At 42.3% G+C, this 27,402-nt stretch overlaps 1 protein-coding gene across 1 annotated transcript; it reads left to right on the top strand.

Annotated features, from left to right (window-relative positions):
- The first annotated feature begins 705 nt into the window (after positions 1-705).
- Positions 706-27,181, top strand: LOC308138859 (vinculin-like). Its single transcript, XM_080508138.1, has 22 exons — positions 706-1,001; positions 9,835-9,905; positions 11,027-11,177; positions 11,906-12,014; positions 13,121-13,243; positions 14,031-14,191; positions 16,268-16,358; positions 16,440-16,587; positions 16,693-16,846; positions 16,959-17,134; positions 18,488-18,678; positions 19,425-19,624; positions 20,487-20,615; positions 20,700-20,849; positions 20,934-21,042; positions 21,158-21,460; positions 21,535-21,659; positions 21,897-22,082; positions 23,475-23,651; positions 24,676-24,879; positions 24,971-25,075; positions 25,396-27,181. The coding sequence occupies exons 1-22, from the start codon at positions 834-836 to the stop codon at positions 25,540-25,542; spliced, it is 3,378 nt and encodes a 1,125-aa protein (XP_080364264.1). The 5' UTR covers positions 706-833; the 3' UTR covers positions 25,543-27,181.
- Positions 27,182-27,402: the final 221 nt, after the last annotated feature.

Here is a 27,402-nt window from a genome sequence, read left to right as displayed (position 1 = left end):
TCACGGCTCCTGCTCTCTTGAGCTCTACAGTTTCAAAGATGTGACGTTGACCTTTATCGGGCTGCAGGGAGTCCAGCCACAACACAACATTTATTCACAGCCTTTTTTTTCTTTCTTTCTCTTGTTGTGTTTTTAATGTTGCACCTCCAAATAGTATCCTCTCCCATCTTGGAATTACAATATATTCCCCATTAAGTTACCTTACACTTGCATTGTGTGTGTGTGTGTGTGTGTGTGTGTGTGTGTGTGTGTGTGTGTGTGTGTGTGTGTGTGTGTGTGTGTGTGTGTGTGTGTGTGTGTGTGTGTGTGTGTGTGTGTTGGGGTGGGGGGGGGGTGGGGGGTGGGACAGCCATGACGTAATTTGGGAAGCACTCTCATTCGCTTTGTGTGTGTGTGTGTGTGTGTGTGTGTGTGTGTGTGTGTGTGTGTGTGTGTGTGTGTGTGTGTGTGTGTGCGTGTGTGTGCGCACAGGGAGAGCGTCAGTGCGCACCCACACCGAGCCGCCTGGCAGCCGTATTCCTCGGTTGTGATTGGGCAGAAGGCGGTGATTCCGTCTGTCACGATTCGGGTCGCTCCCACCGGAGGACACCGACCGCCTGAGTCCAGCCTTTACCGACGGTAAACGTGTGGGAGGGGAGGGGGGGCAGCGACGCCGGGTGGAGAGTGTTTCTTCTCAGGGTGCTGGACTGACAAGTCGGTATTCGTCCCTCCTTGTCGGTGAGGAGGAGAGGGAAGGAGCGGGTAGAGAGGAGGGGGGGGGAAGCAGGCATCATCAGTGCTGGAGGATCCAGCCGCCTTTCTCTCTGACTGGGCTGCGGTAAAAGTCGTTCACGATGCCGGTGTTTCACACCAAGACCATCGAGAGTATCCTGGAGCCGGTGGCCCAGCAGATCTCCCACCTGGTCATCATGCACGAAGAGGGGGAGGTGGACGGTAAAGCCATCCCGGATCTGACGGTGCCGGTGGCCGCGGTGCAGGCGGCGGTCAGCAACCTTGTGCGGGTGAGTCCAGAGTTTGAACCTCAAAAGACACAGCCAGTTCACCCAAAAAGCTCAACGACAAAGGTGCTTTGCCTCCAGCGACATCCGCCGCGCAAACTTCCAACCTGCAGAAATCCACATTGCTTGGGGAACGATTGGTGCACAAGACTGGAGTGACACTATGGGCTGGAGAGTATTATTGATTCAGACTGTCAATAATCATCAGAACTGCCTGAGTTACTTACGCATCAGCTCGTTTAATTTAACAAAAACATACTAGCTGTTTTTGTTTTATTTTTGTCTTGCCATTCAAAACGATTTGCCTATAAAACTGCCACACATACACACACACACACACACACACACACACACACACACACACACACACACACACACACACACACACACACACACACACACACACACACACACACACACACACACACACAACTGACGCTCAGGCGTGTCTCACGGGTTCCTGCAGTGCGCCCCCGGTGCGCGTCTGTGCGCAGCGCGCACATCAGAGCCACGAGACGCGTCAAACTTGGCCCGGATTGACAGTCAGATGGCAACAGAGATCGATGAAGTTTGTGGGGCGGAAGAAACGAGCTCTGACTGAATTAAGAGGATGCCGTGTTTCTCGCCGTGAAATGTCACTTGCCCCAACTGGACAAAAGGTGTAGAGTGAGTTTTTGCGCTCTCACCTTCAGCAAATTGAATTATGCCAGAGTAGACTACGATTCGTAGTTAACTGAGAAACTGACATTTAGAATCTGAACAGATAATCAATATACTCTGTGGTCATTTGTCAGACTGCGGCGTCTTACTCTCCTCCACTCTCCATTCTTTCTTTGCTTTACCTATTTGACACTCCAGCTTTTATTGACCACCGCTATCCAGTGTCTCCCCAGTCCTGTTGAATTCAATTGGCCATTGTATAAAGACCGCAAAGACAAAATCAGACACTGATGGTCTCCTCCGTATGCTCTGCTTGGAAAAATCAATATGGACACATCATTAATGCCGATCCAGGGTCACTGTTATTGATGCAGGGGCGGCAGGGTTTCATCTACTCTGCAGCAAATGATGAAGAAAAAGAGTTGGTTTCATGTTAATTTGGGCCCAAATGAATTGACTGGTTATTTGCAGGTCACCTTTTCATGTTTTTGCTCTTACTTTAAAAAAAATCTATTTCAGGATAAGATGCATTGGTTTGGTCAGTCTTCTCCAAAACAGTGAAAAGCATTCTTCAGCAGGAACACCTACCCAAAATAATTTTAACTGTTATTTTGATGTGTCTCTGGGAACCAGTGGCCAGGATTTGTGCTCTGAAACAGGATAGTCCGTTGACCAAAGCCAGAGCTAAATGCATTTTGTGATTTGCTCACCTTCTGTCATGATATATAAAAAGAACTACTGACAAACATGTTTGGATTACAGGAATGCATTCTTCATTAGTGACCTGTCTGTTTTACATAAACTCACAATACATTTGACTTTTGGGTGAAATTTATGGAAAACAAAAAAAAAATTCACGTTAGCATACAAGCATACATTGATTTCCTCTTCTCAAACAATTCACTGAGACAAAAGCGGGTGGGAACAATGGTAATGGTAATGGAATACCGCAACAAAAAACTGTCAATGTCACAATAACTTGGAATGTGCCCTTGAGCATTAATTACAGCTTGACAACATCTCATGCTATTCATAAGCATATACTTATTGCCTGCTGAGGCCTGGCATCCCACTCTACTTGAAGGGCAGCCGCCTCAGGTCATTGAGGTACAGAGTTACGAGCCTCTTTGCAAGCTCATCCCAGAGGTTTTCGGTGGGATTCAGAGCTGGAGAAAGTGGCCATTTATATTTGCGGTTCAACAGTCTCAGCAGCTGTTGCCTAATGATGCCACCTTAATGAGCTGTAGTGTTGTCATCCATAAAGATGAAATTAGGCCTGTGTTGTTCATCCACGGGCATAACGACTGGATAAGGGATATTGAGGTGGTATGAGCTTGTCACTGTACCATTCACAAATTGTAGGGCAGTTGAATGGACCCCTGCTCACCCTGTCACACCACCACCAAAAAGCTCCTCTGGGGACGACAGTGGCTGATGCATAGCGCTCTCCATGATGTCCCCAACATCATCGTCCTCTCTGATGTAAATGGTTCCCAATGCTCGGACGGGATACTTGATGCCTCTCACCTTCCTTGCCTGGAGTTGAGTAGAATCCTTCATCCAGTTCTGCAGGCCTCTGTTCACAAAAAAGTAGTGATCACTGTGGGATGTGGCCAAATGATGTCCATGCCGTTGTCTTTCCGTGACTCTTCCAGTTTCTCTGTATCTCTGTTGCAACCTGCTGCGATGGCACTCGGTGACACTCCGGCTATTTCCATCTGAGCACATCCTGTGTTAAGCCGAGGCACTGTTCATCAATTGTTAGGGGTTGTCTTGGTCTCATGATGTCAAAATGTGAACAGCACGATGTTTGAATACCAATTCTAATTGAACCTTGAACTTTATTGATCCATTCATGGATCAAACACGTGTCGTTAAGCTTCTTGTTAGAGAAAAGCATTGAAATGACAAATAGAACTCAAAATTGCATTTTAATTCATGACATTTTACATTATTAATATGAATTAGTAACATTTTGGATTAGAAACCTCATACCAATAGCAAGCAATAATTCACTCAGTCATAGATTGTATCATTTGTTTTAATCATTGTCAGATCTCATGCTGTTTTTTTGTTGTTGTTGTTTTTTCCAGAGGTTTGGAGACAAAACATTTAATCAGTGACTTGATAATCTTCTTTCTATAAAAGTCAAAATACAATTTAGAATAACTTAAATGTTATAAAGTCACCTTTTGGTTCCCTCATCATTATTTTTGAATTGCCCACGTAAAGCGCCCACCTACCCAAGCAAGGACATACAAGATCACTTTGATAAATACCTCATAAACCGATAATGAACAGGGCTGTGCAGTTTGAAGTCAAACACCGTGGCATGTAAAAATGACAAATTCCCTTTTGTGTAGCGCAGGGTCAATTGGATTGATACTGTGCCACTGGCCACATGTCTCTATCTCAGTTATTGTTTGCTTGTCCTTGTTGATCCTTTCAGTTGATCCATTCAGACAGTGAGCAGAAGGAGGCTAATAGCAGCCTCAGGCTTGTAGCTTGGTTTCAGATGATGGATGGACGCAAAGCTTCAGTCAGCTTGTGCACATATATACTGTATAAAGGAAATGTTTTTAGGGCAAAGGTTCATTCTTCATGGAGAAGAAAAACAAACAAAAAAACCCAAACAATAAATGTTGGATGTAATAAATAAGAACAGGTCAGAATGCTTTGATTTGATGTGTTATTACAGCAGCTTTGTTCTGCTGTGTGTTGGTTTTGAGCCTCCTTGTCAACTCAAGCACTTTGAATAACAAGTGAAGACAATTTAAGACGAGCTGATGGCCTTGCTAACTGAAGAGTGAGAGTTACAACCAGGCTGACGAGGCAGCGTTGAAAGAGAGTATAACAGGTATTGAGGGCACAGCTTGTAAAATAAGTTGTTAAGAAGGTTCCCTCAGTAGATAGCATAATTGGAGGACGCCGAAAGTTCAAATGGAGACACTTCTGAACGTCTGTGCTTCCATTTGGAAGAGTGACTCACACTTGTACACTCGTGTAGCATAAGCAAAGACTTAACAGAGTATACAGGAAGGTGCTGCCATCACCGCAAGAGTCCTACTGCACACTGATACAATTACACTGTTAACCTCGTCCAGGGTGGGCTGGCAGTGGGGGGCACTTAGAATCTAGGTCACTGAGACACTTAGACACACACAAATACACACACAAGATGGTGTCAGTTTCAATCTGTCAGATACTTTGCGTGGGTTGATGCAGCTTCAACAAAAGATGTGAAAGATGCTGCTGGTGCATTTGGTGGAAAGTGTGAGCTTGCCGAAGTTGTGCTGATGACAGAGTTGCCTCTGTGGGTGTTTGAGAAGTATCCGTTCCTGAAGGAGTCAACATAGATCCTGAGTATGTCGGTGGGGGTGGGGAGGGGGAGAAAAGAATAAATAGATTTACTGTTGACTGAAGTAACCACATACTCAAAGAGGAGAAGCGGGAAGAGAAGGCATGCGAGGAGTGAGACCGTCAACTAAAACCGTCGAACGGCAAACTGCAGAGTGAGTCCAGAGGAGCGGGGATGGAGGGAGGAAGAGAGAAAGGCACTTTCAGTTGGGCGCCAGCATCCTGCAAAGGAGGGAAAGTGTCACTGGCCACTTCAGACCAGCCTCTGCCAAGCCTTCGTGTCCATCCTCGCACCCCGTCCCTCCTCCTATGTGCACACGCCGACTGTCCTCAGTCTGCTCCTCCATGTAAATATGAGCCATCTCCTCTTGTTCTTTGGCAGACCCACCACCAGTTTTAGTTTCTGGCTGTGTGTCCACGTAAACCCCTCTGCTGCTCAGTCTGCCTTAAACACACTCCTGGCTCATAGTGAATCCATACAGCAGATTTATAGTTTAAGGCTGAATGGCTTGGCGCATAAATCAAGCGCTTGACTGACCGAATGTTTGAATAAGGTTTTGTGTATAAATAATAGATGAAGTGACTGTGTATATAGTACAATGGGTGACTAGCCCTTGAAGAATTGTCAACCTCTGCGATTGTCTCTCCACTTCACAGTGAGATTTGATCAACTTTGTGCTTTTTGCTTTTTGTTTTCATTTTGTATGATGCAGTTTAAAACATTTGATCCCATAGTATAGGTCTCATCACCAGTTCTAGCGGAGAGGTGATGATACTATTGAACTGTAGTAGAAAAACACAAAAATAAAATGCAAAGTTGGATTTTTTACTTCAAAATTTTGAAAGAACATTTTTTTATTTATTTTTTGCTTTCTTTACTTAGTTATACTTTGTGGAAGGTAACCTATAAAACGACAGGATACAATATGATGGTATTGAAACTGCCAGTAAACAATATGCAGTAAATCATGCAAAAAAATCTGTCTCCTGAAAAAGAACCCAAAATGTTTTTTTGGGGGCACTTTCATTACAGTAACAAAAAAATATGAAACCCAAGTACAAGAGCACAACTCAGACTTTGTTAAAAAAAAAAAAAAGAAGAAGAAGAAGAAGAAGTTTTGCCTCTGGTACATTTCAAATGGTCATATTCTGCCCTTTTCCTCGGGAATACCAAGTCACGTCGACTCTTGACGAAGTCATGTGACGAGAGGTCAAGTGACTTCTGCAGGAAAGCAAAACAAGCAAGTCCGCTCTGCTGAAAAGGTTGATCATGAAAGGTTCTCTGTAATCCAAGATTTTTTGTTTGTTCATGGATTGGTGTTATTGGAGTTAGTTTAGTAAAATTTACGTTTGGTTCGGATATGTTTTTTTTTCTCATTTGCAGCTTTCCAGCAGGCAAACGAACAAACTGGGATATTGGGGCATGAAGAAGATAAGATAAATGTAACAATGAAATCTCATAAATCAAACATCCATAAAGAGATGATCTGATCTGAAATGGGTGTCTATCTATACATGTTCTAATCTTGGTGGTACTATTACCTGAGAAAAACAACTTTATGAACTAACAACAACAACAACAACAACAACACAGTTTAAATAAATTGCCAGCATGCGACTGCTGTGGATGAGAGGCTGCACTGACTTACAGTTGGATATATTTCATGATCCTTTCCTGTCAAGGATACAGTTGATTCTGGATTAATGAGGTAGTGCTCATCCAGTAACCTCAGTTTCAAATAATAGTTTCTTTAAAACAACGGCTACGAGGCTAATAGGCAACACAGTCGGCAAGACGGCGAGACAGCAGCTCTCAGCAGTTACATGTATGACAAAATTAATGAGCCCATCACAGAGCCATCAAAACCTGTAACTCCACTAAAATGGTCAAAATAGTTACTTGTTAGTAACTAGTTCCTGCTAAAAGTAGGACAAAACGTTGGTTACGTTTCAGTGTCTTAACATTGTGTGAAGCATATTTTATTGATCCTCGTGGGGAAATTATTTCTCTGGATTTAACTCATCCCATTGAGAGCTGCCGTGACGGGGCAAATGTAGAGCAGAGAGGTAAATGCCTTGCTCAGGGCTCAGTAGTGGTGAGATTTAAACCTGCAATCCTCAGATCACAAACTGGCTGCTCTAACCTCTTACTTATAATGACAACGGGAGCGTTTTGTGTCTGAGGTGGTAGAGCAGGTTTTGCACCAATCCTAAAATGCCCAGCTACTCCTGTCCATGTGCTGAAGTGTCTGTGGCAATATTCCCTCTGAGGCTGTATTCCTTGCAAATGAATGAATGAATGAATGAATGAATGAATGAATGAATGAATGAATGAATGAATGAATGTGCCTGACCATTTAAAGCTCTTTGAGACTGCTATAAAAAAAAAAAACATGCTAAATGATTGGAATCCCTTTGCCAGATAATTGAGTATGAAAGCAGTTCCCGAGAGCTGATGCCTGTGAACCTCATTGATGACGAAGCGTCCAGTCAGCTGTGACTGGCAGTTGTCTCTGCAAACATCACACCTTTGCCAACTCACAGCCACACACACACATCAAACTGTTAGTGTGTGCAGCAAACCACTTAGCCGTGCATTAATAATGTATCGACTGATCGATACCAAGTGTTGCTGTTTACAGGAAACTCCGGGGCACTTCGATCAGTCACCTGGTGGTTCGAGTCGAGTTTGAAGGGTTTGTTCCACTTGTAGACCTACATTCCTCTCATATCAGAGTTTGGGTACTTCCTGCATTTTAAAGACATAATTAAAGTCTTCCGCTCTTTGGCTGCACGTTGTCTTTGGGGTTTGTATTGCATTGAAGCTGTATGTATTATACAGAACATTATCTATATCAAATGCCTCCCAAAAAGATTTTTCAACACATTTTCCAAGCAAAATGTGTGACTGTGTGATAACAAACATACTTTATTAATTCCCTTGGAAAACAAAGTAAGGCTACTGACCTACAATCATATCTTCCCTTAAGATCAGTTGCAGTGTTTTAGTATTCAGCTCAGTGCCTCAACAACATATTTTCTGGAACTAACCAGTTTGTGTGGTAAAGCTTTCCTCCATGATTCAGTCGGCTATTATTTGATTTCCCATGAACACATGGTTTTCTTTCATAGGAAATATTCTTTCAAAACTGAGCTGGTGTACATACTCCCAAAACACAGGGGTTTATATTTAAAACAACAGAATAAGACATAACACTTTATACAATTAAATCTATGTACATTACAAAACAGTTCGTAGTCTTTATATATCCCCTAAAGTTGTTTCATGCACTTATTTTGCAAATCCTCATTGTATTATGCTTTCAGTCTAAGAAGGGTAATGGTTTGCATAGATCATGGGTGGTCCTTTCTGTATTTCATCACAGTTCTAGGATCCAATCGACTGCTAGTCATCTTATGTAAGTCCACTTTCTAATTTACAGTATTAAACAGCCTATTTTTTTTAGAACTGAAAATTGAAGCTTTTCTCTTAAGATCCCTTATAGCTAGTCTCAGTTTATCACTTGCTATTTTTAAAGTTGCTTTTGAATATCCAGTAATAAGATAAGATAAGGCCATATAGCGAAAAAAATCATCCTTAATCATACTGGTAAGTTTTGAGCTGAAGAACTTGTCAAGGTGATATATGTAATCTTTCAGATCTGTATTTACATAGTTTCTAAAATGGTTACATGGCTTATTTTGTGGTTTTCGGTGAAATGTAGTTTATCTAACATTTTACAAACTACCCCTTTGAACCGCATTCACAGCTGCCAAGATAGAAAACATGTGATTTTTTTTGTTTATTGTTTTAATCAGAAAACCATGTTATTTGCTGCAGTTATCACGCTTGGAAAATCCTATTGTCAATTGCTGTCATTGAATTAGCTATTTCTTTGATGATTGTTGATTGTTTCTACAGTTTATCAATTTAATAATTAACCGGATTCTCACTCAAAGTAGCCTTGTATGATTCTGACTGAAATCTGAGGAATGCAGCCACAATAAGAATTGGGATATCCATGTATCAAGCAAGCTTGTCCATGAACATCACACGAGCAGAGAGATGGCTGCTTGCTGAATCTCTGGAGCCCAAAACTCTATTAAACCAAATTTCACTGCAGCATCTAGAAACTGACGGCATCATCCTACTGTAATTGCATCTGAAGTGTGTGCGTCTGTCCGCGTGGGCGTTTTGCTCCTGCAATTTGTTGGGCGTGTTTAATGTGTGTGAGCCAGCCTTTCTGAGCCATATGGATTTTCGGCCAACTGCATCACATCAACAAGAAAAAGTCAGTCTGCTGTGCACCTTTGTGTTCAAGAATAAAACCGCTTCACTGAGCCTCAACACTGGACACTTATACATCTGTGCGTAGGTGTATATTTCTATGAAATTAATTATTAATGAACTCTTGAGATTTTTGTATTTGTTTGCGTCATATCAAGGCAGTCCAAAAACATTAATGTGACCTTAATTGCCCCGAGGTGTGAATGTGCAATGTGCACTTTCATTTGGGATATTTTCCATCTATCACTTGAGAACTCAAAGAGTTCAGGGCTACATTGGGATACTTGTTCTGAAGAGTCAAATCGAGGCAGCATAAACATGTTTACCCCCAGTCTGTTCACATGTAAAATACCAGCAAGCCCAACCAGAGTTGCTTCCCCCTTAAAGCATGAACATGGCGTGCGTGCGTGGTTGAAATAGATATGAATTGATGCACACCCATCACACTATTAATAGAGCTCACATGATTATTATTTGCTGGCTTGCTGCGACTAATGGTAATCGAACAAATGTGCCATCTGTGCGTTGCAGGTGGGGAAGGAAACGGTTCAAACCACCGAGGATCAGGTGATGAAAAGAGACATGCCTCCAGCATTCATTAAGTAAGTCTGTCTCTGGAGCTCTGTGCATTTTGAAGAAAGAGAGCTGCCACTTCCTCTTTGTGTTCCTCCCTCTCTGTCTCTCCGTCGCTCTCAGAAACACACAAAGATGAAAATATGGAAGCGATCCACTTTATCTAAATAGACAGACAACTTGTTAAAAAGCAGATTCCACACGATTTAATGACGGGAAAAGTGGCAGCGTTCCCAGCTGCTCCTAACAAAGAGCCACTTCTGAGCCTGACTGTCCGGCTCCAGCATCCAGACCTCTGAGAGGCTGTTTGTCGCTTCCCAGCTTGCATCCAAAGAGCCGATACAAACTGCTGGCGCTGGCTGAGAGCTGCTACTCAGCAGTTTTCAGATGCAGGCTACATTTGCCTGCTTGCATGCGCTGCATTTGTGTGTATCCAGATAATGTTACTGGCCAATTTATTAAAACATCATCTGTTTTCGGCTTGACCTCGTCGCACTGTCTTTTTTTTAAAGCCTGTTTGTCATTTTCCAATTAAGTTTGACAAAAAAAAAAAAATGGTTAAAACTTCAAACAGTTAGCATATGCCACTTGCTCACTGCTAACTCACACATACATAGGGCGCTACACCATAAATCTCACTCACGGGGCTTAGGAGGGGGCATGTGGGAATGTGAACCTGCCTAAATATAGATGAACCAGCAGCCATTGATACCCTGACCAATGGGGTCAGAAAAAGGAGGGACATGACTTTTGGCTTCATTTGCATGCTCTTAAAATTGAATGCCTTCTGCAGGCTGAGATGATTATTGATCTGTGAGCATTAGTTAGACAGGGTATGAAAGCCCAATATTTATTTCTCCTCTCAAGGTAGACAACTAATCTGAACAACTGCAACATCTCAACCCAAAAGTTTTATGTCTAAACATTCTCAGATTATACAAAAGACGCACTCTTTAGTGGTTGACACGTTAAATCTTGCCCAACAGCATGACACAATGTGTTAATGAACACAGCTTTTTTCATTCTTCACCTCTTGTTCATTTGACTTTTCCTGATCCATGTCCAGTCTGATAAGGAAAAGTAATTCATCGTTGTTATTGGCCCATTTATGTGTTGTGTAGACTGTTCTAAGTCTGCTGTGTATTTTCAGGGTGGAGAACTCGAGCTCAAAGCTGGTTCAGGCGGCTCAGATGCTGAAGGCGGATCCATACTCTGTTCCTGCACGAGATTATCTGATCGATGGATCCAGAGGAATACTGTCTGGAACATCAGACCTGCTTCTTACCTTTGATGAGGCTGAGGTGTGTGCGTCTTCTTATATCAATGTGTTAGTGTATGTGTGTTTATCCTTATAACCACTTTTAGTTCAGAGGTGTGGCATCTTTCAGAGAAATAAAGCTTTATATAGCTGCACGGAGGAAGAAGGAACTCTGCTTGGAACTGTAATGGAGTCTCCAATGCAGCCAAGATCTAATCACTGAGATCAAATGACTTCCCTGTGCCATAACTCAGGCAGTGTGTGTGTGTGTGTGTGTGTGTGTGTGTGTGTGTGTGTGTGTGTGTGTGTGTGTGTGTGTGTGTGTGTGTGTGTGTGTGTGTGTGTGTGTGTGTGTGTGTGTGTGTGTGTGTGTGTTCACGTGCGTGCACGTTGCATTCAAAACCAGCTCCATAAGTGGACTTACATCAGGCACGTGATTATACTCACCACATCTCATCGCTATCCTTGTTTTTCAAAGAGCAACTTCTTGCAGTCACAAGATGTACATCACAAGACCACACACACTAACACACACACACACACACACACACACACTCACACATACACACAAAGACGCCACACAAGCAACAGAGTCGCTTCATTGATGTCTTAAAAAAGCTCATTCACAGTATGATTTTTTTTTTTTTTTTTCAGAAAAATCTGACTCAAATCATCTCAATGCTTTTTTTGTCTTATGCTTGTTTTATGTGGTGCCACCTGCTGGGACTCACTTCACATTTCCTGCTGTCATGTCTGTGCCATGTCTTATAGGTACGTAAGATAATCCGTGTATGTAAAGGCATTCTGGAGTATTTGACTGTCGCCGAAGTTGTGGAGACAATGGAAGACCTCATCACTTACACCAAAAACCTTGGACCAGGTCAGCGCGAGTATTTTCTAAACAAATGTGAAATGAACTTGTTCTGGAAAAATGTCGGTTTTTGAGATAAGCATGACATAAATGAGAATCACAGACTCATATTGAAAGCGCTCACATTCAAAATAGGTTACAGCATAGATGTTTTGTTTGTCTTAATTAAGAAATGAATATTTTGTGATGGACAAAACCTTTAGGTCTGTATTAACTGGGATTGGCTCCATCACCCTGCAGCTCAGTAGACATAGAAGATACAGGAGATTAATTAATGACCATGTTCAAGGAACATACATCATTCAAATAAAAATAGTAGAGAGAGTGCTTGTTGCAGGTGACTGTTGTATATAAAGTAATCAGTTGGGCTTTATTGATGCCAGTCCAATTATGCAATAAAAAGCACCCACATTTATTAAGAATTCTGCATCACACATCTCAAGCAGAAACCATCAGTTTTTTGATGATCAGACACAATAATAGTAGATTATCAGGTACAAACAGCAGTGATAGCTGTATTCTGTATTTTGTAAATTGCATGACAAGTACCATTACCTCAATAATGTAGACTAAAGAAAGGAAAGTTAGCATTTGAATTTGGCGGAAATGTTGACAAAGCAGAGAAATTACTCCAAAGAAATTTTCCTCCTCGTGCGTCTCGGGATTTTTCAGCATGTTTCTCTCAAATGTTTGCAACATTAACAATCTGAAGCCAGATAAGGAGTCACATACTTAAATAAAGATCCTAGGAGCTGGAAAACTTTATGCAATCAGTGCAGTGGTTCCCCGGGATCAGTGGAGTAATACACTGTTTTATATTAATATTTACGCTAACGATTAAAAAATTAATAATAAACCACCTGCTTTTACGAGTGGGCGTTTTCACAGGGCGAGAGAACATAAACAGACTGTTGATCATCAGCTGCAAGAGGTCAGTTGTGTTGTCAATATCATAAGTTACGATGTTTAAAGGTGTTGGAGCCACTCGGGGGAATCCACTGATGGAGGCGGACGCATTTGGCAATGAGGATTGTTTGATTCTTGATAACCTATACTATACTCGATTAAAAAAAAAAAGCTATAAAGTTTTTCTTTCTGTTTTTTTTTTTATCAAGGGATGACTAAAATGTCAAAGATGATTGAGGAGAGGCAACAGGAGCTGACTCACCAAGAGCACAGACAGATGCTCGTCAACTCCATGAATACCGTCAAAGAGCTGCTGCCTGTTCTTATCTCAGGTGTGTGTGTGTGTGTGTGCGTGCGTGCGTGCGTGCGTGCGTGCGTGCGTGCGTGCGTGCGTGCGTGCGTGCGTGCGTGCGTGCGTGTGTGTGTGTGTGTGTGTGTGGGCATATGTATGACAGTGTAATTCACTGTGCAGCTAACAGTTGTTATGGCAACACTGATAATTACAGTCATTAGTAACTGAGAAAGTGAGACTCACTGCACACATACTGTACATTGGCGAGAGGCATCTCAGACGGTAGCAGCAGAGAAACACTGTTGCATGTTTTACAAGCTTCACATTCAAACATGCATTTTCACTGGTAACTTTGTTTTCTTGCATAACGACAAGGTGTTGTTGTTTTTTTTCAACCCCCCCCCCCCAAAAAAAAACAAAACATAATTTTGGTTTACAACAAATCACACTTTTGCACCATTTCTCTTAAAAAGTATTGTTCACATCGACAATCGTACAAATGATGATAACCGGAGTTATCGTCAATTCATATTTAAACAGGATCATATAAGTTAGGCCAAATGAGCACACCATTGTATACCAGTTCAAGTTCTGTATACCATAAATAATAATAAAAGTTGATCAAAAATGATCATTGTTTCTCAAGTGCCTAAGAACATGGCTCCAGACATTTGCGATTGCTTTCACCCCTTAGAGATCACAACATTAGGATAAAAAAACAAAACTGATCATTTTAAGGGTCTAAGAAAGTATCTAAGTGTTTTGAATGTTTTCAAATAAACAGTGATTATCTTCGAACCAAAAATGATTCAAATGTCTGTCCTTAGCTATAAAGATTTTTGTGGCAACCAAAAGCACTCGAAGTGTTGGCGTCGAGGAGGCAGAGAGGAACAGGAGGTTCACCTTCGACAAGATGAGCGCCGAAATCAATGAGATCATAAGAGTCTTGCAGCTCACCACGTGGGATGAAGACGCCTGGGCCAATAAGGTACAACTTGAGCTTTTCATAAACCTCAGATTTTACTTATTTTATAACCCAAACCTGAAAACACACAGACAGACACGCTCTCTAGCCACATGTCCCACTGAGCTGCATCTCTGAAAAAAAAGTTCACTCTTTACCTTCTGTCTCCACTTTTCTTTTTGCTCGGTAGTATAACTCTTGGTTTTTTCTTTTTCTTTTCCTTTTTGACCTTTCTCCTCCATTCTTTTCCTCCCTGTAGAAGGTAAGCCTGTTTCTCTCCCCCTCTGCAGTTTCCAGCATGCAACTGTTTGTTTGTGCAAGAGAGATTGAAGGAAACTTGTCTCCATGCTTACGTCTAACTGTCATGCTGGTATCTGAGAAGAAGTGTGTCGTGTGTTTAAGTCCACAGACTGTTAGCTGACGTGATGATCCACAGTACTTCATCACTATATCGTTATATGTTCATCTGTTTGTCTCGACTTGTCCATTTGAGTCAAATGGCCTGAAACAGATGAAAGTTTTTTGTTGTTGTTGTTGACTCACTTACTTTCTAACTGCTTCAGAGATCACAGTAATGGAATTTTCTTTCCTGTGTTGTTGATATCTATTGTTTGATGGAACCTTTAGTAAACAATACGATGCCATTATGGGAAACTCTGGTAGATTTTGTGCAATGAGGTCATTTTTGTGAGAGGTCAGATCTGTTTAACTAGGCTAACCTCTAATCCTGCATGTTTCTATGCACACAGCTTCCTCAGACAATAATCTGTCTGTTTGTGTGTGTGTGCGTGCGTGTGTGTGTGTGTGTATTTACTGAGGAAGCGCTGCATACTCTGTGTCTGAGCTGTGACGAGCACTTACTGTCAGCGTGTGAGGGAAACTGCTGGAACATGATAACTGCCGGCCTCCGGGGTCATGAATTATAGAAATAAGTTGGTTGGAGTCCAGACATGTTCATAATAGATGCACTGTATTGAACGATTCCACTTAGTCAATTCATTCTCCTCTGAGCTGGAAAAGGCTTATTTTCTTCCCATTTTCCATCTATTTGTCAAAGATGGTGAGAGTTTGACATTTCAGAAGTGTCGTGCTAAAACGCTTTTCAGTCTCTCAGTTTTTCCTCTATGACTTGTGATTATTTGTGACAAAGTATTCGGTTAACTCCTGAGACTCCACCTCACAATACTTCTTGAAAACGTATATTCCCGCAAATGAGGTTAGTGATTTCAGATGATTGACTGACATTGATATACGATTTGGTCTACTATCCATAAAGTTAGTTTTAGGTCAATTATATTTTAGCTTTAAAACAATGTTGATCAGCAGTAGCAGCAGTAGTTTGGATAAAGTCAAACATCCTTACTTCAGTGTCAATAAATTCCATAAAATGTTCAAACAATTATGTTACATTCTCTTTTGGGAAAAGATCAATAAAACTCATCATGCGTGACATACACATTCATAATGATACAAACAAGCCTTTGAGTTCAAATCAAATTGACTGACCGTCAGATCTAAAGTACACTATCATACCACCATATATGGATCAGCGTCAAATAGAGTTTGCAAGGTAAAGTCAATTAGATAGACTGTATGCTCCTGAAAGTGTCAAACTTTAAAAACACAAGAATGGTACAATTACTGGTGTGGCTATTTTTATTCTTATAATTTAGATGAATATCCATGAACAAAATATTGAAAGATTTCATGAGATCAAATGTTTTTCCTATTTTCTTAACCAGCGGGCCTTATTGTTATAGTTCAAAAGAGTAAGAAATCCTTGAAAGTTTTGAGTTCATACAAAGGGTGTAGAGATAATAGACAAAATAAATTTTTTTGAGTAGACTTTAATTATTTTCTAAGCCCCTGCATATGAAGTTCATCTGCATATTTTGATTTACCTGATACATGATTTTAATATAAGGTTTCTCACCACTCATTCACATTTGTATTGATATAGTGGTTAAACAGTAATTTCTTATCTACATTTTAATTAATGGTGTCCCAGTGAGGCACAACGTACGAAGCTGTTATTCATTCAGAGTCAGCTGCTGTCGCGACACATCTAAACAGAAGATGTTCTTTCTCTCTTGACCTCAGGATATGGAGGCTGTGAAGAGATCCTTGGCTTTGATTGAGTCAAAGATGCTACAGGCTAAAAACTGGCTCAAAGACCCTCATGGACAGCCAGGTAACTTTGTGCTGTTTGTTGTGACTTCGGCACCTTTTAATCATCCCGCCATCTAATGCTGTGGCATGCTGTCCGTCTCAGGAGACCCCGGTGAGATGGCGCTGCATGTGATATTGGACGAAGCATGTAAGGTGGGAGAGCTGTGCGCTGGGAAGGAGAGGAAAGACATACTGGCAACAACCAAGGCCCTGGGACAAATGGCTGACCAGATCGCTGATCTTCGAGCAAGGTAGTGTATTTCTACGGCTGACTGAGAGTTAAACTGATCTCCACACTCTGGCCTTGGTTGAGTTGAAGTAATGTGTCTTGTTGTCATGTTTGCTGTTTGTTGCAGAGGCCAGGGCCCAACCCCGGGGTGTGTGCAACGTGCAGCCCAGTGCTCCCAGGGCTTAGACTTGTTATTTGGCAAAGTGGACGGCGCTGCGCGTAGACTGGAGGCACTAATCAGTGCCAAGCAGGCGATTGCCAGGAGGCTCGATGCTGCACAGGTCAGATAGGAGAACATCCAAGTTATCAAGTGAACAATACGTACTCTCTGTGTTTCTTGCTCATGTCTTGTTTGCGTCGGTGTAATCTCCTGCCTCCTATGTATTTGTTTAGGCATGGCTTGCTGATCCCAATGGTGGTCCTGAAGGGGAGGAAAACATCCGAGCACTGCTCGCTGAGGCCAAACGCATTGCCGACCTGTGTGAGGATCCCAAAGAGAGGGACGACATCCTGCGCTCCATAAGTGAGATTGCAGGACTGACCGCCAGGCTGGTGGAGTTGCGCAGACAGTACGCTTCCTCTCATCTGACACATGCATGATGAAGGATTTATAGTGAATGCTTCACGTAAACAATGCACCCTCTTTCCCAATAGGCTCAGACTCCTACCCTATACCACCAATAGGTGGCATATTTTACCTACCTGGAAAATATGTTGTTGCCTGACAGCCTTGGGCACCGTTCCTACATTAAGGTTTCTGACTATTTGACGGTGGTGGGATAGGGGTGTGGTAGTTAGGTGGAGGATCACTGACGGTTTGCGGGATGAAATTGGTGAAGTTTAAGGGGAAATACCACCCTCTGATGCAACGGTTTCATGTTTTCGTTCAGTAAATTACGCCATGGGGATACATCTGCTCGGGATACATAAATCAGCCATAACATTATGACCACCTACCTAATGTTGTGTGGGTCACCAAAACAGCCCTGACCTGCTGAGGCATTGGCTCTACTAGACCTCTGAAGGTGTGCTGCGGTATCTGGCGTCAAGATGTTAGCTGCAAAGCAATTCAGGAAATTGAGAGGTGGGGCCTCAATGGGACCATGTGCCTCTCTGAGCCTTGGTTGCTCATTATCCTGTCGCCAGTTCACCTCTTTACCTTCCCCAAACCACTTGATGACTGCAGAGTGGCAGCAGCCAGCTGCCGTTGGAAGCCGATCTGATCCAACCATTTAGTCATTACAGTTTAGCCCCTTGTCAAGTTTAAAGTCCTGTTTGTCCATTTGTCCTACTTGCAACATGTAAAATGAGAACTAAGATGTAATTTGCTGTCTAATTTATGCCACCCACTCGCATGTGCCTGTGTAAAGAGATAGTTTTGGTTGTCATGATGTTATGGCAGATTAGTGCGGATACTTATTGCACTGCATTTTGACCATAAAAGGAAGCAGACATATCCTTTGTCAAGATCTATGTGAAAACCTCAACTTCAAAAGGAGAAATTATGGCTGTGTGAGTCATCGCGAATGTTGATGTTGAGCATTTTATAATGTGAACAAGACAGCACTTTTCTTGTAATATTTAGTGTGTGTGAAGACTGTTTAGGGTAGTAAAACAATAAACCTTATATATAAAATCTGTTATATTTTAATATGATTTAATTTTATGGAGGGCAGGAATAGTTTTTCATTCATTAAAACATGACACAACTACATAGCTTTACACAGAAACTCTGGATGACGACAGAAGACAAAGTTTGCAAATTCATTTATGCAAAACATAAAAAGCAGCATCAGTCTTTTGACAGTGGTATTTCCTTTAAGGTGCTATCTGTTGGAGGTGCATTGAGACTTTGTGGATAGTTTGGACTCATCGTGGTTTTTGCTTTTATTTCCAATTCCAATTTTTGGTTACCATCTCAGGGGTAAAGGTGACAGCCCAGAGGCCCGTGCATTGGCCAAGCAGATTGGAGGTGCTCTGTTGACACTGCAGTCGAAAACCAACCGAGCTGTGGCCAACATGAGACCAGCCAAGCCAGCCGTCACCTTAGAGGGCAAGATGGAGCAGGCCCTCCGCTGGGTGAACAACCCCGGAGTGGACGACAGAGGAGTAGGTAAGTGGAGTTGAGTGATGACTCAGGGGAGGGATTATGTAGTAGTTTGACTCAAAAATAGATACTGACCTTCCATGGCTTTGTCAGCGAGTGCGGATGATGAACGGTGTGTGAAAGTGGTCGAGGCAGCACCAGTAATCATGGGATTGTAAGGTGTTTGCGGTTCATGATCTAGCTGTTGTCTCAAGCAGGAGATGTTTAATTTTGAATAAAGTACTGAAATGACTGTCATTTCCTTCGGTGGTGATTCAGTGTATGACTAACTTTGAATTACTTTATCACCGGCAGCACAATGTATTGTTTTCTGGCTTTGTTATCTTGACTTCCACTTGTGTCATTTCCTATTTTCTCTCATGCTTCCCTATGGGAGCAGAGTGTGAGAGGATACAGTGGATCACAGGTACCTGCTCTCGACAGGATTTCTGCAAAGATTTTACTAAATATTGTCGACATTGATAGACTAATGACTTGTTTGAAGTTTCATCAGGTCACCATATACCACAATTTACACCGTTATCTACACTCATTTACAAGAAAGGAAGTATAAACTGCAGTCATTTCTCACCCTTTGCATTCCTTGTTTGAACTAGCTCAAGTTGCAGACATACAAATCAGTGTGTAATCATTCACAGACTTCCACATCTTAATATGGACTCATAATCGTTGTTGGTTTTTAATTGAACATCAACAGCATGTTCAGTACCCAGATGGTGTGAGAAACTCTCCTGCCCTGTGTCACTCCACAGGTCAGGCGGCAATTAGAGGGATGGTTGGGGAAGGAAGGAGGCTGGCAGGAGGCCTGTTAGGTCCGTACCGACAGGATATGATTGGGCGCTGCGACCGTGCGGAAGGTCTGATGACAGCTCTGGCTGACATGGCCGGCAGGGGTGAGGCTGAGGCTCCCCATGCACGAGCTGCAGCTGCTCAACTGCAGGATACCCTCAAGGTAGTCCACAATGACTCCAAAACACATATATGGACATGAAAATGACTGAATATGTATTAGAATTTATTTGAATTTTATGGCTAAAAATGTGAATACATACATACACGTCTTGTTTATTTGGTCAAATAATTAATTAATGCATGTGTGGTACGTGAAGGTCTCTATCAGGGTGTAAAAATATATGGCCACTGGTCCGCCAGTGAGTCCAATGCAATGCCATTGAAGATAATAAAATTACAAACACAACATTACGTTTTTCCAGTTTATAGGTTTTTTATTATGTATAACTGTTGTTTGTAATTGATTCACTGAGGATCACATTATCACATCAGTGATGTACAAGTAAAACCACTAACAGTGGCATCAAAGATCAGATGTTTCGTCAGATTTACAAAATTGAGCATAAAGTAACGTCGTCATTTTTATTTTTGACTGCAAAAATGTTTAATTGGAACTGCAAATAGAACATTTTTAGACATTTCACTGTATTTCACTTCAAGGGGCATCATTAAAATCATTGTTTTGAAATAGCACTAATTTTTATTTAACAATTTAAGGTTTTTAGATAAAGATATTTATAAATTGTGGACATTTTCATCATACTTCACTAAAACTAAAGAAATAATTTACAGTCATTATTTCTATTTTGCTGTCATACTACTGGCCCAGCCCATGGAGTTGGAATATAAATAAAACTGAATAAAAGATAAGTATAGTATTAAATATTAATATGTACAGGGATAAACTGTGACTGGTATTGGAATCTAAAATGAGTTTGGCACCCTGGTTGACGTGTTTAACATCAGGAGGTTTGGTGCACAGCTCCATCTAGTGTTGTAATATCAGAATATGCTTCCTCCAGGATCTGAGGCAGCACATGCAAGAGGTGATGACCCAGGAGGTATCTGATGTTTTCAGCGACACCACTACCCCTGTCAAACTTTTGGCTGTGGCTGCCACTGCTCCTCCCGACGCCCCCAACAGATGCGAGGTCAGTGCGGCATGCTCAATATAAATCACCTCTCCATCATGAAAATCCTCTCGTTGATTCTGTACGTAAACCTTGATTTTAAAGGTTTTTGAGGAGCGTGCCGGAAACTTTGAGACCCATGCGGGTCGGCTGGGAGCGACTGCAGAGAAAGCTGCAGCTGTGGGAACAGCCAACCGGAGTACAGTCGAGGGGATACACGCGGCTGTGAAACATGCCAGGGAGCTCACGCCACAGGTGCTTCTGTTTGTTTTGATGTCTGTGACCTGCGTCCTCGCACCAATTAATAGAACATGACTTACTCACTATGTTTTTGTGCAGGTGACCTCTGCTGCTCTGATCCTGTTGAAGAACCCTGGAAACAAAGCAGCATACGAGCACTTTGACACCATGAAGAATCAGTGGATCGACAATGTGGAGAGACTCACTGGTAAGGACTCCCTTACATGGTTTTTTGAATTTAAATAATATTTTACATTTTCATGCTTTACACAACGTAATGCAAAAGGTTGATATACCATATGTTTGTGTGTGCACACTTCAAGGCCTGGTAGATGAAGCCATCGACACCAAATCTCTGTTAGATGCTTCTGAGGAGGCTATAAAGAAAGATATCGACAAGTGCCGGGTTGCCATGGCGAATGTTCAGCCCCAAATGCTTGTTGCTGGGGCAACAAGCATTGCAAGACGAGCTAATCGGGTGCTGTTGGTAGCTAAGAGGGAAGTTGAAAACTCTGAAGACCCACGGTTCAGAGACACTGTGAAACACGCCTCGGATATTCTCTCACACACCATCTCGCCCATGGTGATGGATGCTAAGGCCGTGGCTGGGAACATACAGGATAAAGGTACCAGAGCAATGTTTGCAGGATACCGTGTGTTTATATGAAGACAGAATGACATAAGGTTCATTTGCCCACAGCTCTGCAGAAAGCATATTTGGACTCTTGTCTGAGAATCCTGGCTGCAGTCGGGAAAGTTAGAGAAGCCTTCCAGCCTCAGGAGCCGGACTTCCCGCCTCCTCCACCTGACCTGGACCAGCTTCATGTAAACAGATACAAACACATACACTCAGGTTTATCCACATTTATCCTCAAAAATGGTCCACCACCTTCCTGCGACCTGTCATCAAGTTGTAATGTATTGTTGATACATTATTGATTAACCAACTTTGGGCACAGTCTCCCAAAACTAGCAGTTTTACCTCTCCACACACTACCGTTTTAATTGCAAACTGTAGCTCTACCGATAACACTTCTGTGTGTCTGTGTGTGTATGTTTCAGGTTAGTGATGAGCAAGCGCCACCCAAGCCCCCCTTGCCAGAAGGAGAGGTGCCTCCTCCTCGGCCTCCTCCTCCAGAGGAGAAGGACGAGGAGTTCCCAGAGCAGAAGGCGGGTGAGGTGGTCAGTGAACCCATGATGGTGGCAGCCAGACAGCTGCACGATGAGGCACGCAAGTGGTCGAGCAAGGTCAGTCCACACAAACATTTACAATCTGCATACAAATAAATGATCCATGCAGGATATGAAAGCCTAAAGTGACTGGTATGTGCACAAGTATGTGGATTGCAGCGTGCACACATACTAATAACAAATGTGCTTATCTTCAGATAATCATGTCGCAGATAATTGCTTTTAAGAAAAAAAGTATCTTTGGTGGTTCGATTACATTTTCAGAATGAAACTGGAAAGTGTCCTCGGTTCAAAGCATTGGCATGCAGGACAATATATCAGACAAAATATTATGACCACCGACAAGTGACTTGGTTCAGACTGATGCTTTATCGTTGCATATAATTAGTGGGCGGCTTATATTAGATAGCAAGAGACATTTTTTGTACTCAGTTGTTGTGTTAGTTGTATATATAGTGCATCGCTTGTGACGTGATCACAGTCAGTATCTCTCAAAATTGTTCTGGGAAAGATTTTGACCTCATCACACAACTTATGGGATTTTAATATCAGACAGGTGGTCATATTGTTGTGTCGTTGATCAATGTACATTCACATAAAGCAAAATGACCTCTGAGGAGACTTCGAGGAGTTTCGTCAATCACATGAAGTAGAACAGTAAGCTTATTGTGTTCACAGCAAATATTGTGTTCCTCCTTTGTTTTTCCGTTGTTATCCATGTGTGTACGTGTGCATCTGAGTGTCTTTTTGTGTGAAACAAAAGTACATAGGAACAATTACTCTGTATAAATAACCACTTGATTATACAGAGGTAGTAGCCTCTTGCTATCTTTGTTGAGCTAATAATCATTCTCCCCTCAAGTGCGCTTCTAACAGTTTTTCCACAGCTGTTCTGTGATGTACACAATAAAGGTGTCTTTGGAAACTAGGCACCAAATGTCTCCTGTTACAGCATGGGGGGTCACAGGCAGGTTCCCGGTGCAATGCTAGACTCCTGAATACAGTACAGTGGTACCCGCTCTTAGTTTCACAGACAAGTAGGCCTTTATTGACTAGGCAAATTTCAGATTCTCTCAACTCATCCACTGCCTCAGACTAAGGTGCATCATCCTCCTGCTGCCATCCCAAGCCAGCTTCTTTGTCCTCTTTTTTTGTTTGACATCTAAGTCATCTGTGCACATGAGTGCAGTTTTCTCCTCTCCTGTCCCGTTTTCCTCTCTTTGCTTGTACCCCTCCTTTCTCCCGTTCTGTAAATCTCCCGTCCTCAGTTCTTCCATCCGGTGCCTCTCTTACTGTACTAAATGCCTCCTCTTCCCATGCTTCCTTCCCCCCTTGCATCCCTTGCTTTCTCCTCCCCTTCTCCACATCCCTCTTTTTTGCCCCTTCTACTCCCCCCCCCCTCCGACCTCTGCAACGAACTATACTCCCCCTCCCCTCTGCCTGGCCCAGCCTGAGGAGGAGGAGGCAGTAGAGGAGAGGGAGGTAGATGATGAAGATGAGTTTACTGATGGTGAGGATGACTATGAGCCAGAACTGCTGATGATGCCCTCCAACCAGCCTGTCAATCAACCCATTCTGGCAGCTGCCCAGTCTCTCCACCAGGAGGCGCGCAAGTGGTCCAGCAAGGTCTGCACACATGCTGTACACACCCTTAAAACATATGTAGGTCAGATAGTAATTGTAAACATCTCCCAGTCATAAAATACAATTTGACAACACAAGCATGCACACTCACACGCATATATTCACGCATGGAGTTAAACACACTCTACAAGGAAAGCCCTGCAGGACAAGAAGCACCTTCAGGAGTTGTAGCTGACAATGGCTGGGCCTGTGTCGCCAATGAGCTCTGCATCTGCCACTACCACCGGACCCACCAACCAGCTGCGGCTGCCGTCTTTACTGTTGTTGCATCCCACTCAGAACCGGTTGACTCACCGTCATGCACATGCCATGCTGAGGTCCCACGAAAGGTCGAGGACAGTGGGAATGGCAAGTGTGTTTGTTTGCACCACGTGGATAAACTGGTACTGGCTTCCTTATGTTCACGGTTAGGTAAAGTGGTTGAGAGGAGGAGCCAGACGCTCTGTCCTGCTGTTACCACTGTCAGTCCCTCGTTGTCCGGTCAACCTGTGAAACCAACGATGTCAGTTTCCCAAAAGACCCCTGGGTGATGTCGCTCTGACATGAGTGCCTGCTTACCCAGTATGATCACCTGCTTCTGCTTGTTAGCCTCAGGGTGTGTGCTGATCACACCAACACTGCGAGCGTCGCTCCGCGGGTACTAACTTAAGGTTGACTGGAACGCGAAGGAGAACATCAAAAGTCTTCTTTTAAGTAAACGAATATTCACATCTTCTTCTTCGAGGATTGATGGCTATGTGGTAACTTGCTCTGACACTGCATGCTGCTAAACACGCTTTACCATTATTGGCCGTTTTGCTTCCTTAGATCTGATTCATTATGACAAAGCATCAGGTGAATGTTTGATAACGCTGCTTTCATCGTCCCACTTTTGACCATTAGAAAAAAATGTAAAGTCGTTGAAAACATGGCCTTTGCAGAAAGTTCCAGCAGTTGATTCAAAGCTATGCTTCTCTGATCAGAGATGTCACTGCTTCCTCCTCTGCCTCCATCGTACTTGACACAGGGTAATGACATCATCGCAGCAGCCAAGCGGATGGCCCTGCTGATGGCAGAAATGTCCCGGCTGGTGCGCGGCGGCAGCGGGAATAAGCGAGCGCTGATCCAGTGCGCTAAGGACATCGCCAAGGCCTCAGATGAGGTGACGAGGTTGGCCAAAGAGGTAGCCAAGCAGTGTACCGACAGACGCATCAGGACTAACCTGCTGCAGGTAAGAGCGCGTTCACACCCACACTGAGGAACAAACGAAGGACCCTGAACATTAAACAGGTCGCATATTCACATCTTTCCCTCTTACAAAGGTCTGCGAAAGAATCCCAACCATCAGCACGCAGCTGAAGATTTTGTCCACCGTCAAAGCCACCATGCTGGGACGAACAAACATCAGTGAAGAGGAGTCAGAACAGGTACGCAAGCTATTTCACTTTGGATGCTCATGCTTCACCTCCAGAGCTCCTATTCAAATCCAAAGCGACCGTAGATGCTTCTCATCACTTATCACTCATCACAATCCCAAACAAAACTGAGTTTAAGTTAAGATCAAAGACTATATGATCAAAAATATTTGTTACTTACAATAAAAAAAAACATAATTAATCTAAGGCAATAACATGAGAACAGAGATTTTTTTCACTAAGATATAAAAGAGGTGGTTCATGATTATGTTGCCTCATCGCTGATGCTGTTTGCTCCATAAAACCTCACTTCATAATGTTTCTCTGAACAGGCCACAGACATGTTGGTCCACAATGCCCAGAATCTGATGCAATCCGTGAAGGAAACCGTCAGAGAAGCAGAAGCAGCCTCCATCAAGATTCGCACAGATGCAGGATGCACCCTCCGCTGGGTTCGCAAAACCCCCTGGTACCAATAAACTAAATTCAACTAATATGATTATATTCTTAACTTTGCATTAATAGCACAAACCTTAAGTGGAGTAAGAATGTGTGTGCTTGTTGTGGTTGAGCACATGCACTCCCAGAGGAAACTTCAGGTTGTGAGCCTTTCTTCACTGTAGTTTGGATGTGTGCAGACCTGGCGCCATCCGGGTTTCATTTATCGGAGTGAGTTCAGCTTTGCTCTCCTGTTCCCTTTATCTGAACCTGCGGAACCACGCAGGCTTATCGGAGACAGTTTTTAATATATATTTTTGGTATGTTGAGTTGCAAGAGTTGATCAGAATCCCAGGTATATATTTTTTGCATGAAAATGTTTTCTATTTTCTAAAAGCAAATTATGACATAAACAAAGCTTTGAGAGGCTGTTTACTTTTCATTCAGTTAATGTAGTGAGTTTTTGTTGTTGTCTGTTGTATATACAGGAATTTCTTTTGTTTTATGGACAACACACTGATTTTGACACTAAAGGATGAAGCTGTGTATATGAGTAGATGTTTACTTTAAGTAATAGCATTGTTCTTAACTAAAGACTGACAAATTCAACGATCATACATTATCTCTGCAGTTGGGGGAATGTTTATACTTGAAGAACTAAAATGTCTTCTGGACACAACTATTATTTTTAAGGTATAACTGTGAGTGACGTATGGTTGTCCATCACAAGGCTGAGTTTTTCATGGTAGTAGGATGGTTGACCATTACCAGCTACAAGGTCATCACGTGACAGTAATATAAATCAAAGGTTAGGCGACATGTTTTAACTTCATTTATTCTCGCAGTGAACAATGCCAAAGGATTTGTTTTCCACTCACTGTAAACTTCTTTTAATACTCGAATGTCAAACTATTACAAACATGACATCATTTTCTGTAGAGACCCCAGAGTACACTGGTGGTTGTTATTTGTCTCGCAACAAAAAAAAAAAAAGAAGTGATTTTTGCTTTGTGTTTTTTGTCAGAACATGCTTTTGTGTTTGCACACTCTACAACAGTTGAACTGTTTGGGATTTTCCAAAAGTGATCAAGGTCTTTGACATGTTAGTATCTGATCCCCATGCGTGAGCTCAGCAGTCGCAGTCTGAGTGAAATACAAATACCATCGTTTAAAACATGTTTTTAAAGAAATGACCCAGGTGGTTCAAGAAAAAAAATGTGATATCAGGTATTGATTCCCTTCTCGATTGTCGTATGCTTGATTATTGATTAGTAAAGTTCTTAATATGTGTTTCTCTCTAGATGAAGTTAAAGGAATAGAGTGTGGTAACTTACCATTACATCCAATTGGTAAAAAGTGTACGGTAATTTTGTTCACTAAAACAATAGGTTGTTAGTTTTTACAGTGGCTCACTGTTTGTCCCTCCACTCTAACAGTATTAGTAACTCACTGACAGTAAATAGTGAGTGATCCTCGTGGTGCTTCAGCTCTGAAAAGCAGCACAGAATGTCAAATGCATCTTATCTGAGTATGTAGCAGTCACTGAAACCTCACTGAGACCCACAGGGTGTAGACGTGTGTGTACTTGATGTGTTTATTCACACCCTGAATGTATTCTGATAGCTTCTAGCCCTGCCAACACATCTGCTGTGCCTTGGAAGAATAAACTATTATAATGAAGACCAGACTCTGTCTCCTAACTCTTTTTAAGTACTTTTAATGCACTGCATGAAAAAAATGGTTTCCACATAAAAGGTTGATGTCAAAATGCAAACGTGTGTATATTGGAAACGATCAACAAAAGTCACAAGAAGAATTTTGGATGAAAAAACTTGAAAGATCAGACTGATATTATTAAAACAGACAATGAATCCAATAGAAATGTTATAAAGACCTACATA

The sequence above is a fragment of the Blennius ocellaris genome (assembly GCF_963422515.1).
Source record: "Blennius ocellaris genome assembly, chromosome: 13".
Taxonomy (NCBI): Eukaryota; Metazoa; Chordata; class Actinopteri; order Blenniiformes; family Blenniidae; genus Blennius; species Blennius ocellaris.
This window is presented reverse-complemented; position numbering and strand designations above follow the sequence as displayed.

Bases quoted from the DNA above. Each gene is read 5' to 3' on its own strand.
- LOC308138859 (XM_080508138.1), top strand. From the start codon at position 834: ATGCCGGTGTTTCACACCAAGACCATCGAGAGTATCCTGGAGCCGGTG. The intron at 20,850-20,933 runs GTGCTTCTGTTT...GTTTTTGTGCAG, and splicing joins CCAGGGAGCTCACGCCACAG to GTGACCTCTGCTGCTCTGAT. The intron at 25,076-25,395 runs GTACGCAAGCTA...TTCTCTGAACAG, and splicing joins GTGAAGAGGAGTCAGAACAG to GCCACAGACATGTTGGTCCA.